This window comes from Eublepharis macularius, chromosome 8, assembly GCF_028583425.1.
Source record: "Eublepharis macularius isolate TG4126 chromosome 8, MPM_Emac_v1.0, whole genome shotgun sequence".
NCBI classification, from domain to species: domain Eukaryota; kingdom Metazoa; phylum Chordata; class Lepidosauria; order Squamata; family Eublepharidae; genus Eublepharis; species Eublepharis macularius.
This window is the reverse complement of record NC_072797.1, coordinates 32,840,046-32,864,121: the sequence shown is the minus strand read 5'-3', so window position 1 is coordinate 32,864,121 and position 24,076 is coordinate 32,840,046. Positions and strand designations below refer to the sequence as shown.

At 42.0% G+C, this 24,076-nt stretch overlaps 1 protein-coding gene across 9 annotated transcripts in view; it reads left to right on the top strand.

Moving 5' to 3' along the window:
- Positions 1 to 24,076, top strand: part of PDE4D (phosphodiesterase 4D) — a 741,318-nt gene that overhangs the window by 592,933 nt on the left and 124,309 nt on the right. For 6 of the 9 annotated variants that reach the window (XM_054986992.1, XM_054986994.1, XM_054986993.1 and 3 more), the window contains 3 exons: positions 2,427 to 2,463; positions 3,874 to 3,947; positions 5,397 to 5,446. In XM_054986992.1, the coding sequence (XP_054842967.1) occupies positions 2,427 to 2,463; positions 3,874 to 3,947; positions 5,397 to 5,446 (161 nt within the window). Of the gene's footprint in view, positions 1 to 2,426; positions 2,464 to 3,873; positions 3,948 to 5,396; positions 5,447 to 10,712; positions 11,109 to 23,069; positions 23,147 to 24,076 lie in introns of those variants that run through there. The other 3 variants (XM_054987001.1, XM_054987000.1, XM_054986998.1) reach the window with 3 other exon arrangements.

The following is a 24,076-nucleotide window of genomic DNA, read 5'->3' as shown; positions in this document are numbered from 1 at the left end:
CTTCAGCTCCCCAGATCCCAAGGCATTTAGTACCATAATAGACCCTTTGGGTATTGGTTGGCGGCCAAAAGACTTCACTTGGTAATAGGGTTATGTGTTCTTTTGGTGGGTCTCCGTTAGGAATCCTGCCCTAGAATTCCAATTTGTTTCCAGACCATTGTTGGGGCAATTTCACTTTGTGTTATGGAAGCCGAGGGGACTTCCTGAGATGTTCTTAACTAGTCCAAGAATAAATTAAAATAAATTAAAATCTATGCTAATAGCTCTGAGCTGATCTGCCATGTCTTAATAAACAATTTTGACGCAAGTTTCTTATGACAATTAAAATGTTGCATTTCTTCTTGCTGCCAACATTTCCTCCAGCAAGATGCGTAGATTTATAATGTTAGACCAAATCCTGTAAACATTTGTATACTTGCTTAATACAAAGGGAAGTAGGTCGATCCATCCATTTCTATTCTTGATTTAAAGTTTTTTATTTTATTTTGATGGGTCTAACCAAGTAGAAGACTTTTTTTTTTAATCCAGCGTATCTCACCTATTTTTTTTGCTTTCTTACTGAAGTCTGACATTACCTGTAGCTCAGCTTAAAGCTGAATCTTGAGAAATTCTCTTTCTTACCTCAGCACATCTTTAGAAAACAGCCCATGTGGACAACAAGAGAGTTTTATTTGTATAATGTCAGTTCACATTCCCTCCTTGGCCATAAACCCATTATGTGGCTCTCAGGTCCCAGTCTGTAAAATGGAGAGGATGTTGATGCATTAAAAAGAGCTCATTAAAATAGAACAAACTCTTTAAATGTCTGCCTTGTTCTTTTAACATAACTGGAGTTCCTTTCCTTTAGTCACTCCCATGGTTGTGAATCTTTTGGTGCTTGTCTACTGAGGCTTGCAGGGCTGGCAACAGAAATAACATCGATGCAACCCCAAGCCTTATGCTAGATGTCACCCAGTTCCTTCTTTCAAAATTTTGGTTTGTAACCTCTTATTTGGGAATGTACAAACCTTGTGTTGACTTCAGAGCTATCTAAGTAAGTACAGCCTTTCCTTCTAGATTAACACAATTTAAATTATGGCTGTTGTGGGTTTTCCGGGCTGTATTGCCGTGGTCTTGGCATTGTAGTTCCTGACGTTTCGCCAGCAGCTGTGCCAGCCACAGCTGCTGGCAAAACGTCAGGAACTACAATGCCAAGACCACGGCAATACAGCCCGGAAAACCCACAACAGCCATCGTTCTCCGGCCGTGAAAGCCTTCGACAATACATCAATTTAAATTATATTTGTCTATGAAGGTTTTCTCCCTCTAAGGTGGAAATACTGGCTGCAATCTTGCAACCACTTGAGTACATTTAAACCTGGTTCCTTCAAAGGGACCAACTCGGCACAGGGCCACAACCTTGCTCTTTACTTGGCATTCTCCCAAGGCATATTTTGGAAGGAATTGTTTTCAATTATGGATGGCCACCTTTTGTGAGAATGTGTTAGAAAGGTTCCACTGGCTGTTTACTTTCACTGCTTGTGAAAATTTCAATTAAACATGACTGACTTTCGGCGTTATATCATCTCTTCAGTTCTTTCCTTCCTCAGATTAGTCAGTGGTTCTGGTAACTTTGTGCAAAATATCACACATTACCCGGGTCTACATGTGTTAACTTCTGCATGACTTTGAAATTTTTGTTTCTGAGAGAGTGAGAAATACTTTGGGCTCAACCAAAGATGTTTTTCTCGTGGTAGCGATGGTGATCTTCTCGCTCTTTCCCTTCAGTCATTAAGACACATCAGCCTGGCACTTTCCTCCGACGTCAAAGGGTGATGTGGGTTTGGTCGCTGCAGCAACAGCACACACTTGGTAACGCTGGGGATGTCTGAGTCAGTTGAAAAGTTTTACTGAGTTTTTTTATTAGCTTCTGAAACACTTCCTTGTCATCTACAGTTACTAGCTTGTCCAATTCTTACAAAAGATTATCCGTTAGTAATGTTTAATGACCATCTTTTTCAATGTTTAAGTGGACTGGCCTCTCTAATTAAAAAATATATAATTGTAGGTACTGCCTACCTGGCTAATTCTAAGACTAAGGAATTCCCCTGGATTTAAAAGTTGACAAAGCTTGACTCCAATGACTGAATCTTTGCTCACTTGCCTTATGTATCGCTGTGTGCCACTCAACGTAAGCAGAGTAGATCTTCTGCATCCTTGCCCATCTATAGGTGATTAGACCAACGCTCTTGTATACCTTACCTTAGCCCTTGTCTAGCACAGTTGGAACAAATACAGGGTGAGAAACTAATTGTTGCCGTTAATGAAAATCATTTGGAGAGTTTAAATTTTGAGAACTAATTTTGTGTTTTGGGTGTTTGTTGTTGCTTCAGCAGTGGGGAAAGCTATCCATCACATCTAATACAGCTGTTTGTTTTATTTTTCAGACATGGAGATGACTTGATTGTGACACCATTTGCTCAGGTATGCACAATGTGCTATGTAGCCATATGAAAATATCAGTCTGCACTTTCAGGTAGTGCCAAACTACATATTTGGGAGGGGCACTGCAGTTCTTTCCATTATTTTGTGTATATTCCAAGTAAAATAGACATTCTGAAATGGAACAGTCTCTGCTGTTACCTCTGTTGCTTAGAGATACATTCTGCATCCATTGGCTAGGGTCCAAAGAGCTCCATCACTGACAAATGTTGACCTTTTTTTCCCTTTGAACTTCAAACTATCATGCTGTCTCACTTTTGAAGCATGATCAGCTTGAATGGTACATTAAATTTCCTGTAACTGTACCCTATTATATCTGTTCACTGAATATCCTAACTACTGTTCATTATTGTACTTTCTCAGTGAATATCCTAGCTGCTGATTATATTTATTTCACTTTCACTCTGTAAACCGCCCTGGATCTCAGTGAGAAAGGCACACAATGAACGAACGAATGAATGAACGAACGAACGAACGAACGAATCTCTCAAATGGAGATTTGAAACTAGGACCCTCACTATGTATGTCAAAGTTGACTTTGCCAATTTAATCTGGTTGGTTGGTTTGGTTAAGCTGTGCACAGGGCACTGTGAGATATCATTCGGCCGTAGAAGAGTGGCCTTAGAAGGCTGTAGTTGCTTCAGATTTGAACTACAAGATTATTTCAGCATATCTACTTGAATGTATCCATGTTATGCAAAGAATACATAGCTCCTAAACATGACAGTGGTTCTGTTTATTTTACTTTGTGCTGCTTTTAAAGGTGAGTATAAATAATTTTAATCCACTGCTTTGGAGCTTTTACTACTTAATTACATATTTTCTTTTTAAAGAAATCTTTATTTTAATAGGCTTTTTAAAAAGCTCATTACATGTTAACTAGTTTGTTGTAAGACGCCTAGGACATTCTTTGAGCAGAAAGGTGGAGCACAAATGGTCTAAATAAATAAACAGAAAATGAGATCACATGAATTTATTCAAAGATCGCTTTGTGTGGATTGGATGTTGAATGTGAAAGGTTCTTATTGTGCTGATGTTTCATTTCTGTAACAATTCTGATGCAAATGGCACTGGATGGCAATGGCCCATTCTTTCCCAAGCTCAGTCGTTTTTGACAGACAAAGAGGGTTCTGTGGGAAGTCTTCCTCCTCTTTGAACGAGGCTGCTTTAAAACAAATAATGGTTTCTTTAGTAAGAAAGAAAGCGACAAAACTATTGCCTTGTGTTACAAAAGCTTCATTGTGGAATGATGGTCAAAGGCATCAAACACCAAAACAATCTTGGGAAGTTTATTAGCTTATTTAGAAAGTCTTCTACTTTCCGTCCAATGGAGAGAAATTGTGAGTACACCTGAAGAAACTGAGAATGAAGCTTCACACTTGTTCCCTACAGGTGCTGGCCAGCTTACGTACTGTACGGAATAATTTTGCTGCATTAACCAACCTCCAGGATCGAGCACCCAGCAAGTGAGTATTGTGCTTTTTCTCCTTCCAAACCTTTGGAGTTAAGGCCCCTTCACACTGCATAATCCCACTATGTGATTGTGTATGCATATAAACAGCATAACAGGAATAGATTACCGTGATACAGGTTCTGCAGGCGGTGAGTTGGCAGCCATTTCTACGCTTGCAGCATCTGAGAAAGGCTGCCACATTCACAGAGATGACTGCTCACTTACTGCATGGACAGCCCAGTTCACATGAACCTTTAGGGAAGATCTGTGCCTCAGTGGCCATATAGCAAGTCCCAGGTTCATTTCTTGGCCTCTCCAGTTAAAGTATTTCAAGCAGCAAATGTTGAAAACAACCTTTCTGTGCCTAAGACAATGATCAGCTGCTGCCAGTCAGAGTCCAAATTACTGATCCGGATGGACCAGCTATCCAAATTGGTATAAGGCAGCTTCCTATGTTCAAGTGAACTTTGTTCCACTATTTTTTTTTCCTGCTCCAGCCAAAATCATGAGTCGCATTATGCACACAGCTAGTGCTGGAAACATTGCGGAAAGTGACGTGTTTTATTTCCCCTTCTTCCCCACCATAATGGCTAGGACAATATAGCTATGCCCAGACACCATGATGGTATGTTTTTCCACCTTTTCATTGCTTTCTGCTAGTTGAGGGTAGGGAAATGTGCAGTGCCTGCCCTACAGATGTGGCCACATATTTAACATAGTATGTTATTTTTGCCTTTTCCAGATACCCATTCAGATGACCACATTTAGGTATTGAGCAGAGTTTATTATAGTTTCCAATGTACTTGTATCCAGGCCAATCTTTTGATACTTTACTGGGTGATTCCCCTTCATATGAACTTCTCCCTCTTTGAAAGAATCACTCTTTAAAGTGCATTTTTTTAAACAAAATTATTTATTACATTTCATCCTTCCTTCCTCCACTGACTTCATGGGGTTATCTCATTCATCATGACAAGGTCTCTGTGATGTAGGGACTAATCTTAAACAGGTCTACTCAACAGTAAATCCAATTGAGTTCGGTGACCTTTAATCTTGGGTAAACATGTTTAAGGTTACAGTCATAGTTTAATATGAGAGACTGTGGCTTATCCACGGCTGCTCAGTAGCTTCGTGGCTAAGTGGGAAGGGGAACCTGGATTTCGTACATCCAGAGTCAGTATACCAGATTACTTGGATACATCTTGCCTTGCTTGCTAGACTAGGTAGACTTTTCGTTTTAGCAAGGCATGCTCCCTAAGAGTGCCATCCTGAGCAGAGTTACACCCTTCTAAGCCCATTGTCTTCAGCGGACTTAAAGGACATAACTTTGCTTTGGATTGCCCAGTAATTCTCTTGTTTACCCCCCAAATAATTAATATTTTTTCCCAATGAGCGAGTTTCTAAGAATGCAATAATAAGACAGATTCGTGTGAATGACTTACATTCTTTCTGTTTCTATCAGACGGTCACCCATGTGTAACCAACCATCCATCAACAAAGCAACCATAACAGGTAAGACAGATTAATCTAACTATACCTCTTGGGTGAGACCTTATTTTTGGTTAAGAATTTTCTTGTTCACAGTCATAGCAGTAAAATCCACCAAATTCTGGAAAACGTATTATTGATTTATAAAATTATTTTTATATATGTGAATACATTTCTGCATTTTAAAAGGTGCATAAAATCTTCTTTTAGCACCTGACATTTCCATTCCCATGATGCCCAAGATATACAATAGCACGCCTTAACTACCAGTGTCTGTGGCGCAAGTGAACTGTATCCATGTAGTTTTCTTATTTTTTGTACAACAGCTACACTTCTGTTTTCATATTAACTGGCCTGACTAGAAGCTGGAACTTTGTCCATGAAAACTAAAATAAAAGTTCCAGCTGTGCATACAGATTGCCTGCTTGAGTGTAGCCCTCATCTTTAGGTTATAACGATTGGCGGGATACCATATAGACACTGGGCCTCATGTACAACTTTTCTATGTCATCATGCCCTGCTGATTCCTCAGCTGTAGCAAAATCACGGAACTGGGCAATGCGTGCATCAGCTACCTTTCTCTTTCTAACAATGCTGCTATGATCATGAGAGCACTTCCACGGCACTCCATCCCCTAACTGGCAGCAGGTGCCACTGGTCCTACTGACTGAAGTACTTTTAATAGGATGCCACGGATTGGGAGGCATTTGCACAGCAGCTTACTTAGCTGCATGCTTCGGGGAAGGTGTGGACTGAAATCACAACCCCAAAATGACTGTCGTAATCGTCCTTCTCCTTTCTAGCATCTACTTTTCAAAGGCATTACCTCTGATTAGATGATACATTAAACTTGCGTTTAACATACGACCTGGCACTCACCTTAAAAATAGCGTTTGGGAGGAATTGGCTCCTGAGCACATGCATGGTGGCGGCATAAGAGGCTTCATCATTCCCTCCCTGTCACTCCACAAGCTTTTGCTAGCAGAAAAGAGTCATGGGGGGCTGGGCTGTTTGTCTTACTGCAGTTCCGGTTGTCTTGGACATGATTATCTCCTCTTGAATAATTAAGTATGAACTGCATTTGAAACCATATAGTGTTTGATTCTGGTTGCCGTTGTGGAAAACCATCCCCTTCACTCCCAAGTTTGCCTTTTGTGTTTATGCAAATATTTTCGTAGACTAACTTGCTCCTTTTCAAATTGCATGCAGTATGGGAGCAATGGGGTAAAGTAGACTTTTCCCACTTGTGAACATATAAAATTAGCTGGCAGTTTCAGTGGCTTGAAAATGCAAGTGTGCCACAGCTACTAAACCAGTGCTGCAAATGTCTTGGTACTCTCAGCACAAGAACCCTCAGGGTTATAGAAAAGAGCAAGAGACCAGTAGCAGCTATAAGGCTAACAATATTTATTGTAGGGTATTAGCTTATCCCCTACAATACCCTACAAAGGCTAATACCCTACAATAAATGTTGTTAGGCTTATAGGTGCTACTGGTGTCCTGCTCCTTTCTACTGCTGCAGACAGACTAACATGGCTACCCCTCTTGATCTACCTCAGGTTTATGATTGTGATTAACTTTGAAAGATACCTAATTCCTGTCTGTGGTTACTGTTTTAGGTAATGTAAGGAAAATGCTGGTATAAATATGTCAGTATACAAAGGAGGGTTGCTAGGCCCAACTCAGATTTTGGCTCAATACCCAGAGGGCAGAGCTCACCAAGGATGTAACTTTCTGATGTTATATCCTGTAATGTCTCTTTTAGGACAAAGCTCAAGTACTGGCCTATTGTGATGTCACTTCCAGGCTACTTCCTCCTTTAAGAATTCAAATTTAAATTCCCCACCTTGCATTATTTGTAGTCTTCCCACCCAGGCCTGTCCTCCAACCCCCACCACAAAGGCGCACACATCCTGCCTCAATAAGACTAGCTTCTCATTTAAAGTATTGATGTTAACCATGCAACAAAAAGGATGGGGGAGCAGTGGAAGGCAACCGTCAAAAACCAAGCAAAAAATTTACTTTCAATTTTCAGGTTCTCAAATGAGAGAAATGATGCCTTCCGATATGGCTATTAGATACATCCATTTGTTGCTTGAACCCTTACAAAAACACCTTACAATTACTGTACATATGCAAGGGTATTTTTTTTGTTTTTTGCTACCAAGTAAATCCAAGATTTGGGTCCAAAAGCTCCTTAAAGACCAACTAGATTTCCAGGGTATGAGCTTTAGAGGGTCAGAAGTCCCTTCGTCAGGAAATCTAGTTGGTCTTTAAGGTGCAAGTGGATCCAAATCTTGCTCTTCTGCTACTAGGGTTGCCAGCTTCAAGTTGGGAAATTCCTGGAGACCTGGAGGGGGAAACATGGAGAAACATGGAGAAAGTGGGGTTTGGGGAGGGAAAAGACCTTGGCGTGGCATAATTCCATATAATCCACACACACACACCCCAAAATAGCCATTTTCTCCAGGTGAACTGATGTCTGTGGCCTGGAGACCAGTTGTAATTCCGGGAGATCTCCAGGCACTACCTGGAGGCTGGCAACCCTATCTGCTACAGACCAACACAACTACCCACCTGAAACTCTGTCCAGTTAAATACGGTGTGACCCTCATCTGGCAGCAAGAGCAAAAGATTTTAACAAAGAAAAGAGACCTTTTAGGCCACATCTCTTCTCTGTTTTTGTAGATCAAACAATCTCCCTGCGCGCGCGCGCGCGCGCGCGCACACACACACACACACACACCAGAGTTGCCAACCTCCAGGAGATCTCCTGGAATTATCACTTCGTTCCAGACCACAGAAATCAGTTCCCCAGGAGACAATGGTTACTTTGGAGGGTGAACACTATGTCATTATATGGCTGAGGTCCCTCCCCTCCTCAAATCCTGCCCTCTCCAGGCTCCAACACCATGTTCTTGTTAATCTCTTCACCCCAGATTCCCTGCCCCCTGGGAGGTGGGCAGGCTGCTGTTATGTAATCGTGAGGGAAAGGCACACAGTCCTGTACAGCTACATCATTTAACCGATTGGATTAGTAGAGTTAGCAGGGGAAGGGAAGTGGGTTGGGAGTACTTCTGTCAGCTGGAGATCAAAGCTGAACTTCTGTCCCTTTTTTCTAGTAGGTACTTAAGTTTGGATGCTCCAACACCAAAGTCTCCAGGAATTTTCCATCTGGAGCTGGCAACCCTAACACACAGGCCCAGTCAGCGGTGTCCCAGTTTGAAATGAAAGCCAGGAAGCCTGGGAAATCTGCGGGCACATCTGCAGCCCTGCAGAAATAGCAGAATAGCTAAGAAATGAGCTAAGGCTCATGTGCAGCCCCTCATGCACTAGGATCAAGATGCCTCTGTTTCCCACACAGATATTTAGCCTTGGAAACTCAGAGAAGGTGATCAAAATCTGAACAGTAGTCCAACTTCGCACAAATTAACCTTTTTATTTTTGATAAAAGACATACTCCATTTATTTTTTTCTATATTATAGCCACACAGTTTGGTGTAGTGGTTAAGAGTAGAGATGGGCACGATCCGCATTATGATAAAAAAAAAACCATGATAATGGCGATTGCGACCCGGTGGATCGTGATCGTCCACGGCCAATGATCCAGCGATCGGGAGAGGCCTGGATCGTTGCGTTCGGGCTCGGATCGGGGATCCAGACTCTCAGGCGCCAGCAATCTATTCTCCTGGCAACGGAGCCAGGGGAAAGCCTGAGCTCTGTTTGCCCTTCTTCTGTCGCCCTGGAAACCCGAATGGAAGCCCAGCTTTCCTTGATCAGCAGGGCTTCCTTCCAACCACGGAGCAGCAAAGCAGTCACAAGTTGGGAGAAGACACCCAGGGAAGGGAGGGGGAAGGGGGTGTTCTGTAGCCATGGGCACTCCAATCTCATCCCTGCAAACTCTGATAGGCAGCTCTGACGGCCAAACACAGACTTCCTGTGTTAATGAATGGGACCTGAGGGGAGGTGGCTCGTCGCCGCCTCCCCGTGCTCGCCAGGCCTGGCTGCTGCCGCCACCACCCACCTTCCCACATAGCTGGGAATAGCAGCGTGCCTTGCTTCGGCCTCTACAATCCACGGCTCGGGAACGGGAGATGATCGGTGTGGATCGTTAATTTGGGATCGTCGCCGGCGCTGATCCATGATCAGCTGGATCGTTAATTTTTTTGGGATCATGCCCATCTCTAGTTAAGAGTGGGAGGACTTTAATCGGGAGAACCAGGTTTGGTTCTACACTCCTCTGCTTGAAGCCAGCTGGGTGACCTTGAGTCAGTCACAGCTCTCTCAGAGCTCTCTCAGCCCCACCCACCTCACAGGTTGATTGTCATGAGGATAATAACAGACTTTGTAAACCACTCTGAGTAGGTGTTGAGTTGTATTGAAGTGTGGTATATAAATTGAATGTTGTTGTGGTTGTTGTTGTACCCCAAATTTCAGGCAAAGAGGCTCAGAGGTGTGGTGTAGTGGTTATAGTTCTAGACCAGGGGAACCAACTCAAATCCCCACTTGTCATAAAAATTAACACTTTCTCAGTTCAAACCACCTCAAGTTGTTGTGGGAATAAATGGGGGAAGAATAGAACAATACATACCACTCTTGAGCATTTTGGAAGAAGGCTGGGATTAAAATACACTAAATAAATAGACACGCATAAATAGAGATAGGCAGTGCCTTTAGGCATCTGAACTAGAAAGGCATACAAGGAAAGAGAGGGGGAGATCTGAAGTTAGCATTGATATCCAGTTGGAGCCAGACCAAACCCACCCCTTGCTGCTGGGTCCTGGCTTGGATAGAGGTGGTGCAACTACCTCCCCCACATATATCTCTTTGTCTCCAAAAGGCAAGGGCAGGACCTCTGAGAATATGCAAAGTACACTTCTCCCAACAGAGCTGAACTGCCCCACACAAGCTACAAAGACTGAGATCCTGCATGCTGAATGGAACTCAAAAATTTAAGAAAATGACATCATGCCTCTCCAGGAATTGCCAGAAACTCTGTGGTACAACCAAAGAGTGCTTGATGATTCCTAGAGAAGTGTCATCTGTCTTTTCTAGGAAGTGCAGAAAACACATTGGTTTTACCATAGAGTTTCCAGCAATTCCTAGAGAGACATGACATCAATTCTGGGGTTTCCTAGAAGGGATATCACAGCATTGCTGACAGCTGCCCCCCTCATGACCTTGCCCCCCACCTCCTACTGGTTGCTCTGCTGGGTCTGGCATTCCTAGCTGATATATGGGATTTCCATCAGATGAATGAGACTTCCTCCCCTCCTCTCTCTCCCACCAGAGCCCAAAATGCTCCATGAAATGCTGATTCTTGGTGACAGAGGACCCCCAGGAACACCATGAAATCAGAGTTGGAACTTGGAAGTCTGCAGTGAGAGGCAGGAATTGGGGGAAAAAAACTGCCCCCCGTTTCATCTGTGGACAATTTCCTCTGGATCCAACCCTATATTTAACCTGGAGTGGGGCACTGTAAGACAATTTGAAATACCTATATTAAAGGCACATAAAGCCCTATTATTTTTAGCAATGCACATTACAGAAATACGTCAAGAAGGGAAAGGATAATAGAGGTGTCTCCCACACCCCTTTCTCTTGCACCAGTTTAGATGTTTGTCATTAGTTTAAGTCATTCATTTATTAATTGAAACAGAACCATATCTTAAGCCTGGTACCCAAATCTGAGCAGAAACCTTCCTCTGGAAACAGGATGGGAGCCTTCATGACTTGCTGCTTTTCTTTCATTAGAAATCCCAGCTGATTTTGTGAGGCCGACCCTTCAAATAAATAGACATGCTTGCCACCTGAATGGTTTGACTCCATTAGCTGAAGAACACTGAACCAACTGAAAGACTTAAGAAGCACCAGAGCTTTGACTAGATGGTACTTTGCCTGAACTGGCCTGCCCATCCCTAGTCATAATGCTGCATTTGATGTTATAAGGGTTACCATAACAACAGACTCCGTGGCACAAATCTCTCCCCCAGGTCATGAAAACCCTGGTAATTGTGGTGATGCTTGTTATACAAAGGCATTAGGCCAAGGGGGGAAAGAATAATAGAAGCTTCTCCCTCACTCCCTCTTTTTTACACGAATTTAGAAATTTGGCGCCAGTTTTCTGCCTCAGAAATTCTTCCCAGAAGTGTTTGAAGTGCTGTCTCAATCTCTGTGGCTTCTAGAAAGTTCCTTGTTTCTTGCTCTCTATCCTTTTGAGAAAAAAATTTGACAGCTGTGTGGGTGGGATTTCCATTCATGTGAATCCAAATGAGAATTAAGTGAACCACCTGCCAAGCGCAGAAGATACCCGTAGATGAAGAAGCTCCAGTTCCCTCCCTCAGTGAAGCACTCCAAGGAATCTGGTTCCTCAATTCGTTTCTGAATTTCCTGCCTCTAAATTTACCTTGCATTGCCTGCGGCTATTTCCTTTCATTACTCTTAAAAACCAAGATCCCTGGATAATACGTGACTTTTCATTGCAAGTATTAACTGTCATAAGCAGCAGCGTTAGTCCTCTTTAGGACATTATTTTTTTAAGCATATTCATACTTCAGAGAATCCTTTCCACAGTGATTTGTTTTATGAGGAGGTGCATTGCAAGTGACGCTGGGCATTGTGCCTTTTGCAACACTTGTGCATTTGGAGTTGAAGGTCTTCTGAATAGGTCACATCAGGGCCAACCCCAGCACCGAGGCAGAGTTTATTGCTGCCGTTGTTGAGGAACTGCCAAAGAGGAGAGGACCAATGCCTTTTCTGGTGAACATCACTCAGCAGTAGGGACGACAGGTGTAGCTTGAGCAGCAACATGTAGACACACAGTTCTGTAGTGACCATGAAGCTGGCACTCTCCATGAGCATGAGCTGATGACACCATCAGTCTGCGCTGGCTACTTCACATTCAACAGTTGTGTGCCTGCATGGTACTGCCCCAAACTCTACTAATGATCAGTGAGACCTGCCAGTAAAGCTGTGGGAGCTCTCTCCCCTCCCTATTTAGGTGCCTGCTGCCTTTAGCCCTATTGGGACATCTGTGGCTCAGTGATAGAGCACCTGTTTTGCATGCAGAGGATCCACGGTTCAATCCCAAACATCTCCAGTATAAAAAGGATTAGGTAATAGGTGATGTGAATGGCCTCCTTACTACCAGACAACATTGACTTCGATAGACCAGTGGTCTGACTCAATATAAAGTACCTTCATTTATTCACATTATAAGTCACTATAGGGCCATGCTCAAAATTAACAGTTGCCAGTGTACCTTGACATTCAGGCCTAAGTTTATGCAATTTTTAATTTTTATTTTATTTATACCACAGCATTCTTTCCAGTGGGAACCCAAAGTAGCTCACATAATTCTCCTCTCCTCTATGTAATCCTCACAGCATCCCTGTGAGGTAGATTAGAGTGTATGACTGGCCCAAGGTTACCCAGCAAACATCCATGGCAGGATGGAAATTTGACTGACCAGACTAAACTTGGGGGGAGGGATCTTAGCTAGGATATGATTCCATTCCTCTGAAGCTAGAGAGATCCGTTCTCCAGTGGAACTAATGTCTCTAGTTTGGAGATTGAGTGTAATTCCAGGAGAGCCCCAGTCCCCACCTGCAGGTTGGCAACCCTATCCCAGAATGATCTCTGGCCCACTAATCTGGTGGCAGGCCTCAGGTGAATTTTGAGTCTTCTGGTATCCTGGCTAGGAGCTGTGATTGCATCCATCAAAAACACTGCATCGGGGTAGATCCTAGGGTAGACTTCAAGTGTGCATGAGGTAGGAATCCTTTTGGAGTGCCATTGTAGATGTTATTGAAGAACTCTAGACAATCTTCGAGTTTATTTAACATCTTTTGGGAGCTAAGATAGAAAACTCCTCTAGCAAAAATCATGGTACAAGTATAAGAAGGAGTTTCAGCATCCACTTTTCCTGGTTCTTTGAAGCCCCCCCTCCCCCGTCCCAATGTATGCTTAAAATGTCTGATTGTCCTGCACTTCTCTCTTCCCTTGCTGTGCAACGTCAAATGAGTTGGGAGTAGGAATGGCATGTTTCCATACAGCCACAAACATCTTGTGCTTATTGTATATCTTCTTTGAAATCTTGCCACTTTCTCTTTGTTCTGCAGCCAGAAAAGGTATTTCCCCTTACAGCGAGTCATAGTTAGGTGCACTGAAGCATGCTTATTAAATAAAACGTTTGGTAAATAATAAACATTGTGCATGATCCAGCCAATATTAAATGCTTGTAAGCCTCATTGAATTCAAGGGAGAGATTTAAGCAGTGATTTAATACTTCCATCAAACAAATGGGATTACGAAGTGCTTAACGATGACTGGATCATGCCAGATATTTTTATTGTAGTTGCAAAAAGTCTTTAGATTTTGGCTGGCTTAAGTTTCATTTGTATTTTTCTTAATACCATACCAAAGCACAATAATCATTAAAAAGGATGGCTTCAGCAGTTTTCATAACATGCAAAATATATGTCATTCTGTTTATCTCATCCCACAGCAAGTCCAATAACTCATGTCAAATTATCTGCTATTGAGATATCACAACATAATTAACATAAGGGAACACACAACATAATCTAAAAAAGAAATAAATGAAATCACAATGTGTTAAAGCCACAGTTTTAAACCAGTGTCAAAACAATATGCCACTTAACTAAAAACACTGCCTGAATATGCCCATATTAGTCAAAGCTGAAAAAAAACCAGCCACAGCAGCCATTAGTCTGTCTAATCTGCTTTCTGAAAAAGCCACATTTTCACTAAGTGCTGAAAAATCACCACAGAAGTAGCTAGATGTGTTTCTTTTGACTAAGTACTCCACAGAGTGGGCACCAGTGTAGAGAACAGGCGATTCTGTCCCTCCATAGTTCTCCTATAAATATAGGATTATGAAGCATGGCCTCACCTACAGATCTGGGGGAGGAAATGTTTTTATAATACGTTGTCCCAAAATTCTGTAGGGATTTTTGATGTCACTGAACTGGGCGCAAATAATATTCCTGCAGCTTGCTTGAGTCTCAGCATTGTGCACTAGCTGAAGCTTCCAAGCCATCTGCAAAGGTAAATGTGGATTGGTTTTGAATCACTGGTATATAAATGGTGTAAGCAGGGCAAAAATGAGAAATTTACAAAATAAAATAGTTTGGATGAAAATGGTCTTTCTAACTATGGACTTAAATGAAAATAATATGCATTCCTACATCCCTACTCAATAAAGTGCCACGTACAGAGATGGCGCTACATAAATAATAACTTATCACCAGATTTTTTTACCTCTCCTCTGATTAAAGAGAGAAACTGGAATCCGCTCATTTTGACTGTAGGAAATAAGTATGCTGGGCTATGAAAGGACACTAATGATAGCATTTTGTATTGAATGTGAACATTGTGAACAGTTAAAGATGGTATTTCCAGTCATGGAAAGTTTTGTTGGCATCCTTAGTGATCATGTTAACACATGCATCACATGCATTGATGTGGATTTAATGTTATCTGCCAGGGAAGTAGTAATAAATAAGGTGGTTGCAAAGGATGACACCTAAAGTACATGCTCAGACACATGAGGGGGCAGCAAAGAGCAAAAGATGATTTTCTGCCTCTCATTTTAGTCCTAAGGTAAACTTGGTGGGATATAAGTCAGAGTTGAAGGGGGGAAAACAACAGAACAAAAACTGAAAAACATTTAGAGGCTGCAGATAATTTTAAGCAAAGTAATATCTGTCAGTGGTGTTGCTGCTTAAATACAGAAAATGAAACCAGCTTTGGAAAATGCCTGTGAGCTTCCCTCAGTTTGTGAACAAACCACAACAGAGAGTGCCATTAAATAATAACTGAGATTTAGGAGAGTCCCTGCTGCTTTCAGATGCAAGCACACATTGGCTGTTATGCTTTCTTTTCTTCACTGGAGACAAGAAACCATTTATTTGCCTGGAGCCAATGTGGAGGGGGGGATTTTGCAGTCCCTAACAGCCGAGCGTTGTGATGCACTTCTCCATGGAGCGCCGGTCCTGGAGCTGGAATGGCATTAATCATGTGCTTGGAAGGAGAGAAGGAGGAACAGAATGGCAGACTCAGTTTCTCCTGCAACCCTCCCTCGGCACAGAAGAAAATACGTATTTTCATCTGTTGGATCAGAAGAGTCTTCTTTTGGTTTCTCTGTTTCACTGCATTATTCTGACTTATAGTCAAGTTAGCTTTGTTGTAAGCAAGCAGAATGTTCAACTTTTAATAACAGTACATCAGCAACAAAGAGAACTGGATGAAATTGAAGGCCGATTCAGAAAACCCATCCACCGCCACCCAGTAAAAACTGTGACTTGGTTCAGATGTAATGCCAAACTATAGCTTGGAGCAAGCCTCAGTCTTGGGCTATTGTAACTCCTAGCTCATGCAATTGCTCCTCTGCGTACACGTCACCAGCTAATTAACAATTTCCACATTTGCAGGAAGCCCTGTTTTACTGTTTCATTTGTAACCGGCAAAATATAATTTACATTTACCCCGTCAACCAAGATTGTCAACTATATTTTTTCCTTCAGTTTGCAATCCTGATTTGCGTGGACCAATGCAAATCATAGTTTGTATGCTCAGATGTAATGGCCAGCTAGGCTTTGCTGCAAATCCAGAAGAGCTTAAATGGTTGGTTTGCAAATCAGCACTCTGCTACTGCCATGAGCTTAGTAGGTGGCCTTGGGTAAAATTCCTCTCAGCCCCATTCCCCAGCTGTATTGTGGGGATAATAATAGCACTGCCCTTGTTCACCATTCTGAGTGGTGTCTACTATAGTTACTATGAAATGACTAATTTTCTCACTACATGAGTGGGAAGGAAAGAGGGTAGGAGAAGGTGCTGTGTGAATGAGCCTAAAATTACAAGTCTCATTCGTATAGTAGCAAAGCACACTTTGGGCATTACATCTCAACTAATTCTGTGATTCTGAGAACCAGTTTTTAAGCTACAGAGACAATAATAAGAGGAAATGGGAGTCTTGAAGTTGGGACACATTTGAGAAATTATATTGCGTTTTGGCATCCTGGGACAACCTTGGAGCACATAGTATGTGTTTTATTTCTACATTCATCTACCTCAGGTAGGGCAGAGTAGGACAATACACACAGAAGAAGTCTCTCTCATTTTTTAGAGACATTTTATGAGCCAGAGTGGCAGGACTCTAATCTGGAGAACCAGGTTTGATTCCCCACTCCTCCACTTGAAGCCAGCTGGGTGACCTTGGGTCAGCCACAGCTCTCTGGAGCTCTCAGCCCCACCCACATCACAGGGTGATTGTTGTGGGGATAATAATATAATAATATAACATACTTTGTTAACCGCTCTGAGTGGGCATTAAGTTGTCTCGAAGGGTGGTATATAAATCGAAAGTTGTTATAATAATAAATAATAATAACATTCGATTTATATACCACCCTTCAGGACAACTTAATGCCCACTCAGAGCAGTTTACAAAGTGTGTCATTATTATCCCCACAACAAACACCCTATGAGGTGGGTGGGGCTGAGAGAGCTCCTAGAAGCTGTGACTGACCCAAGGTCACCCAGCTGGCTTCAAGCAGATGAGTGGAGAATCAAACCCAGCTCTCCAGATTAGAGACCTGCACTCTTAACTACTACACCATTAGTAAAAGGAAAGTTTGGAGCCAAATGCTTTTGACTCAAAACAGGAAGTGTTTCACAGGTTTCACAAAATAGCTGCCTGCTTATCTAGCCTTTTATACCTTTTGTTGGTGAAAGCCCCTATGCTCACCTGCCACTGCAAAATGCCATTCCCCCCCCCCCCATTCTTTTAAAGAAAAATGCCAGAGTGAGGGCTGAGAGCACTACCCTTGCCCTGGTTTCAGACATGGTCACCATAGCTAAATCTCTCTCATTGCATGGTAGTGTATGAAACTAAACAAAATAAAGGCAAAATCAAAATTTATTTGACCAGTTCGGATCAGGCATCTGATGAAGAGAACTTGATTCTCGAAAGCTTATGCTACAATAAAATAAAATTGGTTAGTCTTAAAGGTGCTACTGGACTCTTTTTGATTTTGCTACTACAGACTAACACGGCTAACTCCTCTGAAAATAAAGGCAGGAAGTGTTGCTCCCAATCTGTTTCAGCCTTATGATGATAGATTTGACAACAAGCCAAAACCAGAAGAGGGGCCATGAGGGCAGTGCTTCCTGCACCCACTAAAGGAATTTTGGTTTAAGAACAGAAAGAAAGCAGTGATGTCTGGCATAGCTAGAAAGCGCAATTACCATTAACTAGTTGACTAGGCATTTAGTTCCCTTTCACAGCCCAATTTAAAAAAGAATCACCTAAAGTGGGTGTTGCACTCACTTTAGGCTGTATTGCCTTCAGGCTGTATGGGGGGGGAATAAAATTGGGCGAGAAATTTTGGGTCAGCCTTACTTTTCATACGTGCATTTACCTCATGTTGTCAGATACAAACCTCTCCTTCCAACATTTCAGAAAAGGCAGAGTTTTCCAGTGGTGGGAGTGTTTGTTTGCTTGTTTGTTTATTTGTTTATAGCTTGCCTTTATCTCTGAGACTCAAGGCAGTTTACATGCTGTAAGTCAATATGATCAATGGCTGGGACATTCGGTAAACAATACAACAGGGAATGGATTGCAGAAATTTGAAAGCAAGCATGAATCTGAATACAGGGATGTAACATTGCTGCAAGAAAACATAAGTAATTTTACATGACATATTAAATGATGGGAAAACTCTCAGTAGGAGCATATCACTACTGACAGATAGTACCCAGTAGTATAGTCTACAGTCCCTGTCCCTTCTCAGAGCATCTCTTTGAGCCATTTCTTACAGCCCTATTCTCTGAGTAAAAAGCCCTACTGAATAACTCAATTTTGCAGTTTGTGGAAATTCAAGACAGTAGGAGCTTTCCTGATCTCTTCAAGTAGGCTGTTCCATTGGGTGGGAACATTATATGCATGAACACACATGAAGTTGCCTTATACTGAGTCAGACCATTGATGCATCAAGGTTGGGAGTTGGACTAGATGACCCTGGTGGGTCAACCCTATGATTCTATGATTCTAAGGTCAGAATTGTCTACTAAGACTGGCAGTGGCTCTCCAGGATCTCAGGTCTTTCACATCACCTCCTACTTGGTCTTTTTAACTGGACATGCCGGAGGTTGAACCTGGTACCTTCTGCACCCCATTTAGAGACCCTTCTACTGAGCTGCAGTGTGTATGGACAGCTGTTGATTTTGCCTACATGCAGGATGCCACCTGCAGAAGGTCCTGTTCTGATAAGTGAAGCTGCTGTGACAGAACGTAGGGAGAGAGGCAGTCCTGCAGATATGAGGGGCCAAGGCCATGAAAGGCTTTGTATGTGATAGCCAAGACCTTGAATTGAGCATGGTAACTGATGGACATCCAATGGAGTGACTGAGGAATGGGAGTAATATGCATGCTGTGCCTAGCTCTTGGTAATACTTGAGCTGTGGCATTCTGTAGCAGCTGAAATCTCTGGGAACTCTCAAGGGATTGCCTAAATACCTATGGTAAAAACAATAGAGATTTGGGAAATTCCTAGAGCATCCTTCTACACACATACACACATGCTGCATGATAGTTAGTTACTTGATTATGATATTTTAATCAACTTAAAAGATGCCCCCAATAGACAGCAGATTTTTTTTTAAAATGTAATATAAAAATGTATGAAAATGTCAAGCACAACCCTTCTGGCATGGGAAAGAAAAGGAAATGCCTTTTCTAAGATGATGTCAGACATATGTGGATCATTTTTAAAAGAAGGGAATTTTTTTTCTCCTTTAAAAGTATATTATTCTCATGAAAGTTCAACTCATACGACAGACAGACAAGACATCTGTCCCTATCCTGTATTCATATGGACTAAGGTTGGCTGCAGCCTACAGATCCTAAGGCCTGAAGGGAAAGCCTACCATTATGAAATGTGTTTCCAGAGAGGAGCAGCTGAAGTTCCTTGAAATTATGGGAAGGGAATGAGGGCAGATGCTCATGACCTTTTCTGTGCGTAGCAGTCACAATTTTTAGTTAGCACATGATGCCTTCTAGCCATGCGCCAAGGCAGTCAAGTGAATGCTGACGACACCACATGCACCAGTCAGTGCGGATCAGCTTTTCGCACACCGTCATAGCTACAGCAGTTAAAATTCTTAGTGACCAGATTGTGTACATCTTTACAAAATCAAGTCCTGGAGTGCTTTTTTAGTATCCCAGAGTAATCTGTCAAGCAATCTCTCTCTCTCCACGTACAAAGTTTGTTAAATAGGAATACATAATTATTTTCAGTGTAGTATTTTGCAGTGATGCTACCAATTTCAGTCTCACCATTATGATCAGGAAAAAAAATCCCATTGTGGTTGTTTACAAATTGAACCTGTGAATCTTTATTTTTGTCTCATTCTCATTTCCTCACCTCAAAGATTTCCCCCCTTAAAATTAATGCCCTTCTCAACATTATTTTTGGATTTCCACAAATAAATGGCATGTAACATATAAATGGTGTTAAAATGCCATTGAAATGGTCTATCAGAAACAGCAAATTGGAAATGCCTGTGAGAAGGGCTGAAACAAAAAAGGTCAGGACATTCGAAAATGTAAAAAGAGCCTATCCTATAGGTACATTCCTAACATTTCATACTACTGAGATTTACTTCTTGGTTCATCTGTTAAGAAATAAAATGTGTGAAAGACAGGAAATAAGTTTTCTTCTCTGGCTCAGAACTAGGAGGGGGTAGATTGTTACAGTTAACATTAGGAACAAATTCTGTAAGATAACATCCGTTTGATTTTTATTGCTGAGTGGAGAACTTATTTATTAGCATATTTAAGAAACAGCTCCCAAGTGACCTGCTAGCAGGACTTCTGGATTAGGAAAGCTTATTAAAATTCCCATTCTAGAAAGTCTTTTACTGGTGACCTGATAACTTTGCAGTAAGAGCTACTGAATACTTTTTTCATCTGAGGAACTGCACAGATGACAGGCCTGGGGGTGGGGTGTGTGTGTGGAGGGAGAGTAGTCCAACAAGTAATGTGTGTGCCAAAATAAATGATGAGGAAAATCTCCTGAAAACAGTTTGACATAACCAAGTTACCCAGCCTGACCAAACATTATTCATGGGGCGTGGAAAGGTCTGACACATGAGAAGAGTGATCCAACTGGGAAAGAATCCAGCAGCAGATCTGGGAAGCTGTGGAAATACTTTTAAAGAAAGATTGCTGAACCCAGTGAAAGGGAATGAAGAAAAGGAAATCAGGGTGATTTTGGTGTGTGTGTGTAGAATGTGTATATGTATGTGAGAGAAATATGTCATGACTTTTCGCTTCTGTACTGTGGAGATTCAGAGACAAGGTTGTATGAGGACACAGCAGAGTGGGTTGTCCCCCATTGGCCAGACTCTGAATTGTATCTCTCGAATTACTAAGCAGGGCTTTTGATGGTAGAACTGTGCGTAATATTCCGGCCTTTCACTTTGATGGGTAAAAGATTCCAGATGTTAATGTTCAGTGGCTGCAATAGCATTTATGTTTCTCTTTTCCAGAGTACTCTTTTCTCCGCCACAATTGATTTGGATTTGCGCTTGCATGGAAGAAATAATCATTAGTATCATTAACTGTTAATAGTTCCTTCACTTCAAAACTCCTGTGGCGCTTTTAAGGAACTGTACCAGAAACAGAGGATTAAATAAAAGGAAGAAATCTGGTTTTCAGGGTATCATCTGGGCTTAATATTTCAAAATACGTAATAGGAAACCCTAGAATTTCACTTAATTTCCACACAGATATTTAGCAAAGATCATTTTTTAAAAAAATAATGTAGTCACAATGGTACTTGCATTATCATTTTCAGATGGTTAACATTTCTTCCAAATGTAGCTTAAATGGGAGATGATATCATACATTTGAAATGTGTCCCTTGACACAGCAAGTCATCATAAATCGCTTTGCGTAGGGTGTAATCAGAAGAAATATTCTTGTGCTAACTAAATGAAAGATCCACCACATTAAAAACTATTGTGAAAATTATGTGTTACAAGATGTATATTCTGTAGCTGTGTCCTGTAAGCAAATAGCAGATATAAGTACAGTCTGTAGCTTTTGAATAGTGAGATGATGCTAGCTGCCAATGCTAGATTGCTTTCCCAATCCGAAGACTGTTAAACTATGTGAACGGGATATTGCCTCTCTTTTATGGTTTCTCTCATGTTAAGATTCAAGGAGAAGGGATTTTCCACGACAGCCAGAAAAGACAAACCAGTACTTTCTCTCAACAAGGAAGGATCAGCGTAGGACAGGAAAATACCAGAAGTGAATGATCACAGTGCCTCAGTTTCTAACAATGTGTGGATCCCTCACAAGGCCGGAGCAGGCTTATAGAGAGAATACAAATAAATGTTAAGACTTAATAAATGGTAACTTATCAAAGTGGGGGCCTACAGCCATTTGGGGAGCAAACTATAAGCACCATCACTTTAAAGTAGTGAGGAATTCTCTTTTTTGCACAGAAATCTGGGAGAGCGGGGGGAATAAAAAATGGCAAACAACACATCTCCTAAATTATGTATGCGAACCCACCTAGTGACTGACATATATACTTTCAATTATGAGAGGCTGAGATGTCATACAACAGCGGTTAAATTGGTATTGACCCGTGGCTGCAGGTGAGCTCACAAAATATGCATGGAGGTCGTAGCCTCAGTCTTGTCACCATCATATCCCAAACAAATCGATGGAGCAAACCCTTCTTCATGGCTACATCAAAAGTTCCTGAGGGCCCAAGGGCAGGAACGGCTGCTCCTTGGCAAGCTTGCTGTTGTTAGATCTTGGAAGCTAAACAGGATCAGCCTTGTTTGGTAATTGGATGGGAGACCTCCAAAGGAAACCAGGATTGTAGAGGCAGGCATTGGCAAACCACCTCTGTTAGTCTCTTGCCTTGAAAACCCCAGCAGGGGTCGCCATAAGCCAGCAATGACTTGACAGCACTCTCCACCATCACCATATATGTGCATAGGAAATTGTGCAATACAAATGCTTTTTAAAAGAATATGAGCCTTCCCTGCTAAACATATGAATGCTGCAGCAAAACACCACTGTCTCTGTTGTAGTTTTAAGTTCTGCAGCTGAAGACAGCTGAGCTTTATTGTTGGAGCAGTTTTGAGGTGACAGGGATTTAAAACACATCTTACTTAGAAGGCTCTGTTAGAAAAATAGGCAGCACTGAGATTTTTCTTCAGGAATTTGAAAGTGCAAGTGAAAAAAGTGATTCCGTTACCTACCTAAACTGAGTATTTATCAAAATGAAACAGCAGGATTTGAGTCTAGTGGCACCTTAGAGACCAACAAGATGTTCAGGGTGTAAGAATCTTCAGATACATGTCTGAAGAAGGGAGCTCAGACTCTCGAAAGTGAACACTCTGAAAACCTTGTTGGTCTCTGAGATGCCACTGGACTCAAATCCTGTGGTTCTTCTGCAGAGCAACACAGCTATCCATCTAAAACTATCAAAGTGAAAAGTACACTGGCTAGCAATGAACCCTCTTCAGTGAATAACATAAGAGTTGTGCTCCCCCAGGCCTTTCTCAGAACTTTCATCCTACTTTCTTGCATTATCTCCAGTGTCTGCCAGAGCTCTACCATCCTGACCTGACCTGACCCGACCCTGCAGAGATTGAAACATGTCATGAGACTGCAGCCTAGAGCTGATTGGCTGCAGAACACTAGAAGGAGCACCTCAAGGCTGTTCAGCCACAATACTTTTATTTCACTGATGCAGCTATGTCATGCAACCTCTTAAATGCACTCTGCTGTTCAAATTCACCACAGAGCTGAGAAGAGTTTTGTTCAGAATTGATTTTCAGTAGTTCAGCAGAAATCTTGTGCCCCCATTCCACGGTGATCATTTATCAAGTGGTAATTTACCACAAGTTAGTAAGTAGTTATAGGAGGAGTTGGCCAACTACTTTAGGCTTTTACTTCTGGAAAGGGGGTTGAGATACCTTTGACTGAACTTTGGACAGGAACTTTTTGTTACTTTTAACTGCGCCCCTGCTTCTGCTGTTGCAGAATTCTATGCTGAGTCCCTCTGGCGATCTTCTGGTCTTGGTGACGAGAGAGTTTAGCTAAACTAGCGCAGCTTTAGTGATCCAACGTGACCAACACAGCCCACCAGTCACATCATGTGGTCTACCAGGTGTTTGACTGTCCTTTTCCCCCTGATCATTTTTTACGGTTCTGGGCAGGTAGGAAGACAGGAGATTTATGGAGTCTCTAGTGAGCCACCCTCCATACCTGGCGAGATGTGTCTGACTTGGCATGTCTCCTGAGGTATTCCGTAAGTACCAAGGCTGTGTCATTAGAGTAGTATTGGGAGTTTGGGTTCAGGTGTGCACAGCCTATGAGTCACTCCACCAAATGCAGCCTCCAGCCATGTCTGCCTGCTCTCAAAGGACTCAGTAAACCTCCTATATTTGCTGCTTCTTCTAGAAAGATGCTAAAAGTACAGAATTACTATTTCATCCCCACTCCCCTTCTAAGGGCATGTTTGCCTTGATACTGTCAGTGCAATCCTAAGCCCATGCACTGCCTTTAAGGAACTTAGAAGGGTGCAACTCTGCTTAGATGTG